Source organism: Bidens hawaiensis, unplaced genomic scaffold, assembly GCF_021521415.1.
Source record: "Bidens hawaiensis isolate Kalapana, Puna unplaced genomic scaffold, B.hawaiensis_p1.1 tig00031131_1, whole genome shotgun sequence".
Classification (NCBI taxonomy): domain Eukaryota; kingdom Viridiplantae; phylum Streptophyta; class Magnoliopsida; order Asterales; family Asteraceae; genus Bidens; species Bidens hawaiensis.
In genome coordinates this window covers 9,882-15,325 of record NW_027495225.1, presented here as the reverse complement: position 1 = coordinate 15,325, position 5,444 = coordinate 9,882, and the positions used below count along the sequence as shown (strand labels likewise).

At 33.5% G+C, this 5,444-nt stretch overlaps 1 protein-coding gene across 1 annotated transcript; it reads left to right on the top strand.

The window, feature by feature from the left end:
* Positions 1 to 486: 486 nt before the first annotated feature.
* LOC143581660 (transcription factor bHLH18-like) lies at positions 487 to 3,983 on the top strand. Its single transcript, XM_077064397.1, has 5 exons — positions 487 to 748; positions 850 to 944; positions 1,230 to 1,736; positions 3,219 to 3,605; positions 3,695 to 3,983. The coding sequence occupies exons 2-5, from the start codon at positions 909 to 911 to the stop codon at positions 3,767 to 3,769; spliced, it is 1,005 nt and encodes a 334-aa protein (XP_076920512.1). The 5' UTR covers positions 487 to 748; positions 850 to 908; the 3' UTR covers positions 3,770 to 3,983.
* The last annotated feature ends 1,461 nt before the right edge of the window (positions 3,984 to 5,444 follow it).

Below are 5,444 nucleotides of genomic sequence, written 5' to 3'. Positions count from 1 at the left end.
CATACGGAAAAAGAAATTCAGGAAGCCACCAAAAAAATCTTAATTATTAAGAGTTTATTCAGGAAGCCGCCAAACAAATCTTAATTCTTAAGAGCTTTACGAAAGGTAATCTAATATCTTTTATTCATATTGATATAAGATCGTTCTGCTGCTAGTTCTATCATAAATCATAATTATTTCCGGATTCAAATATGTTTTACTTTTATAGAGTTAAACGTCCTATGTTTGATACCTGTATTAACCGCGTCGTTTCTAACCTATTAAACCCGTTAAGTCACGAATTATCAGCCTTAATATTGATATAATTAAGATCATTCTGCTGCTAGTTCTATCATAATTAATCCTGGATTCAAATATTTTATTCTTTCAACCTGGTTTTCGTAGCAAGATCTGAAATTTTCACTCCAGAAATTCAAATCTTTCACATCTCATGGTTCTTACTTCTTAGACACTCTCCTAAAATGCTGCTTATTTCTTACATAAAGTTCCAGGCTTGAACCATTTGTTACTGGATCTTAAAGGCTTTGAATATATACTAAAAGCTTGGATTTTGAAACATAATTCAGAATTGAAACAAGGTGTAGGCCTGGAACTGGATAAGGTATTGTTTTGGCTTATTAGAGACCACAAAATATTTTTGTGAATATCTTTGGTTTGACCTTATATCTTTGTTATTATCAAATAGTTGTGGTTTTGAGGGCATGTTTTATGTGTTTGGACCACTCTAATCAAGTCATTTTCTGGGAAGGTTTAATTAATTTCATAGAAAAACAACCGACAAGGGTTATGCTAATTTAATTTAATTGATTCCATGGGATCTAAACATACATGCGTTTGGGTATGTTGCAGGTCACTAATCACTTCCTTACGCGTTTTAGTCGATCAAGCAAAGAAACACCCGTCCTTTAATGGATATCCTGTACGGGACATGGTTCCCTGAGCTGGTAACTATTAACGTTTTGAATATATTATGAAAGCCACAAATTGTTCAATTACAATGAGAGATATAAATACAATACAATAACTAATATCTAAGGATACTATTAAATACAAATTATATGCAAACTAACTGTGTGGAGACAATCACTCTAATATATTGACCAGACATGATTTGCTCTTTCATAATCAATTGATTTGATCACAATCCTTAATAGTAACTATTATTATACTGACTGTTTTTTTTTTTGTTTTAAATAGTGTGATCATTAACTTAAACTTACCAATGATAGGATGGAGATTTCTCAGAGTTCCTTAACCAACATCAACAAACACATCCTTATTATGAGTTTGCGGATTCATCTTCTTCACCAAGTTTCAATGGTTACCAAAATCTGATCACTAGAGATGAATCCATTAGTGCAGCTACCATTAGCAGAGATTTGGATTTGGACAAACAAGACAGTTATATGGATATTTCAACTAGCTCTTTTGCTCCTATTGGTGGATCTTCATCCACCAATTTCACTGTATCTTTTGGAGACTACAACTCATCAACAGCTTTAAACCAAAACCAACTTTATGGAGGTTACAATTTGGCATACCATGACGCAACAAAACGTAAAGACGATACAAGTCTAAACGAACTTCTTGGATCCATACAGCTCCCTAAAAGAGGTTCTACCACAAGAAGGAACCATAAACAAGCCAAAGAACATATCATGGCTGAAAGGAAGAGAAGGGAGAAGTTGACTCAGCGCTTCGTTTCTTTGGCTGCTATCCTACCCGAAATTAAAAAGGTACATGTTTTCGGACCATCGCACTTTATTGTTTCAATTTATAATTGTGTAACCGTTATATACACGTTTGTCGACCATAAGCATTGAACACACAACCACAACCTTTCCTACACCCTTATACCGCTAGGCAACATGCCTTTAAATTGGTACAACTTATATAACATCTAACAACTGTAACGTTAGAAATTAAAATTTCCCGGTTTAAGTACATCCCATATGAAAATTCAAATGAGTAACACTCATAGAAATTAAGTTCTTGTTTATCATCAATCATGGATGCCATATATATGAGATTACCTTTTTGGCTAGAGTGGTAGAAGTAGATAGTAATTTACAGGTAGAGCTTGTATGTTTCGTGTTCTCAGTTTGGCATATATAGATGCCTTTTTGAATCATGTAATTTCACTTTAAGATTAAACTATTTCGCAGATAAGCGAAACTAATAACTGGTTAAGCTAGAATGATCTAGGAAAAGAACCACAAGTTCTTTTATGTGATAATTTGATCAAAGTGTTAATTTGTTGTCTTGAAAGACCAAATGAATCATTTATATAGGGGTTGAACCATAATAACGTTTAATTTGGCAGTTATAGGAGTTACTGCAGGGAACCATCGGCAGTAACTCTATTTCTATTAACATTCAGTAATCGTTGTTGCTGGCCAGTAGTAACTTAGGTGCTACCAACCTTCATTAGCTCAATTCCAACAGATGTTCAGTAAGTTATTTGCTATTGATCTTCAGTAGCTCACTTTCTACCGAACTTTAGTAACACAATTGCCACTGATTGTCGTCCCCCCCTTTGAACCCCCCCCCCCCCCCCCTTTCTCCCCGGGGCAGGTCTATAGAAGTCATAATAATATTTAACGTGGACTCTACACCTCATAACTCAATCAATATCTATTATAAATTTATAATCTCTCATTTAGTCTACAAGTGAATTGCAGTTCAAAAAACTAGCTTCATAATACTCAAATCAGCAATAGAGTTTGGCCCATTACATGTGTTATATATATTTTTAGTAACGCATTTAATTATATACATACTAGAAAAGGCGCAGTAGGAAATAGCTAGATAGGAAACACGATTAAAAAGTGAAATGACAAGTAGAGCTGGGATTACGTACAATAAACACATGGTCTAGTTAATCAAAATTTCATACTAATTAGTTGTTTGTGATCTAATATGCTATTGAAAAATTAAATTTAGACAGGTATTCAAAGCTTTATCACCCACCCTTAGATCCATTAATTCACAAGACAAGTATATGGTTATAACTCAAGATATATAGCACATTCTAAGTAGTGGGTACATTAGCATGAATAAGATGTTAACTGTAAACATGAAATTGGTAAGCAATTAATCATTCAAGGATGTATCTCATTTTCATATATCATGTACTGGTCACAATCATATTCAGTAACACTAGAGCTTTATGTCTAATGTGTACAATAATTTAACCTTTCGAATGATCTTTATTCTAGATGGACAAGGCCACAGTGCTGGATGATGCAAGTAAACACATTAAAAATCTTCAAAACCGAGTGAAAGAACTCGAAGAAACATCAACTAGCGGGAAAAATATCATCCAGGAATCAACTACTTCAATGAGCAAATCCAAGTCTCATGGTGAACTAGAGGCATCTTATTTTATTGATGAGACAAACCCTTTACCTTGTAATTCTGATTATAATCCTGGGATTAAAGTAAGAAAAATAGGCAGCAATGTACTAGTAAGAATTTACTGCCAGAGAAACTCGTCGATCGCATTAAAAGCCCTATCCGAAATGGAGAGACTTCATTTTACGGTCATGTGTAATAGTGTTCTTCCAGTATCCGATACTGATGCTCTGATAACCATTATTGCTCAGGTATGTGCATTAATTAGTAGTCAACCACTTTGAAATATGTCCGTTTTGTCATTATATTTGGCTAAGCGTTCGGTCTATTTTTTTCGTAGATGAGTGAAGAGTTCATCGTGACAGCCAACGATCTTGTAAAATGCTTGCGGTTATCCATTTCAAATTTCCAATGACATGTAATCGATTGATCTGAAGATTATTAATATTGGTGTACTACAAGTTCATAACCTTGGTTTCTTATTCGTAGTATGTAAGCCATATGGTTTCAAAATAATACATGTGTTCTCATTTTGAGGCTGTTATTTCTTAACAGCAGGCTATTTTTTCGTACTAATATTTTTTTGTTCAATTTCAATGTATCACATATTTTTTTGAAATAAATTGCTTTTGTCAAAACATAACACAATATCTTTCTGCTTGTATCATGTCACACTCTATATCTCCTTCCAAGTTCATAGTAATAATATGTAGTTTATCTTCTTCCCTAATAAACTACCCTTGACGATGCGTCGCAATCAGGTCAGTCTCAATCTTTTTGGAGGACTAAAGCGTATAAATATCAAGTCCATGTTCTAAAGAAAAATAGCTTTTATTCTATAGCTCTTATGCCATCTATATTCAATGCGTATAGACAACAAACCTTATTATAAACAATCTCAAAACCAAGATTACCTACATATAGTTTTCTACTTTTTAAAATTTAGGGGCGCTAGAGAAATGGACGCCTAAAGTCATTGTTTTATTTCACTCCCCCTTATAAGCCTCCTGATCACAATGCAAAACCATCCGTTTTTAATCAATATTTTTGTTCATGACAGATCCCATCTCTTTCTTTCACATATACTACTACAAGTCCTTATTACCTGGCATCTGCTTATACCATGCAACCATTATTAAAATATTATTAAAGTAAGAGACTAACTAGCATCTGCAATCGTCTTTAACAGCAACTACAATTCAATACACTGAATAGATTAGATCTTTGGTCAGGGCTTGATCCTATAAAATAATAATAATAATAATAGACGCTCTAAACACACGCTAACATAAAACAAATCTAGGTTATACATAATTTTGACTTAGAACCGCCTAAACATGAATAGGTACCACAACGTACGCTAGTAAGTCCACAAGTAGCTATACAATTCCTAAGAAAGGTCCTCACGAACTAACCTACGGTAGCTTAGCTAATTATCAACAAAATCCTCAATCTTTGTATTAGCGGTTTAGGTGTCTAGCCCTAAGTTACAACGTACATTGTCAGAAACGTAAAAATGTTTCAATCATGTATGGTTAGCAAAAGCATGAGGATTAAACATACAATCAATCAAGTATAGTTAAACGATTATCAAAAATCATCTAAATATAAATGATGCATGTTAGTTGCATTTTTATGCTTTTTCTAATACTTAACATTAAAATTTTACCATATCTCATTCGTTTATTATATTCACATCACGTTATTTTGTGAAATACGTGTTTTAGTTGGGCAAAACCTACTTTATATCGCTTTTATTACTTTTGCAGGTGTGCAGCGATTGGTAGGGAGGTATCGGAAATACTTGGTTTGACGAAATCAAGACTTTCGAGGTTTTATCATGTCTTATTTCTTATTTACGACCTTTAAAACAATTGTTCAAGAACACTTCGCCAATTTCTTTTGAATCCGAGCCCACTTTTCCCCCACTAGCTTTACGTTACGACCGCTAAACAAACTCGCAAAGGAAAATTTGGGATAAAAAGACATCATTTTCGTACCGGAAGGGATGTTTATTGTTGTTAATGAATATAAATTAAAAGCTGGTTTAATAAATCAAGTCATTCAACATTAAAACTAAAACGGATGAA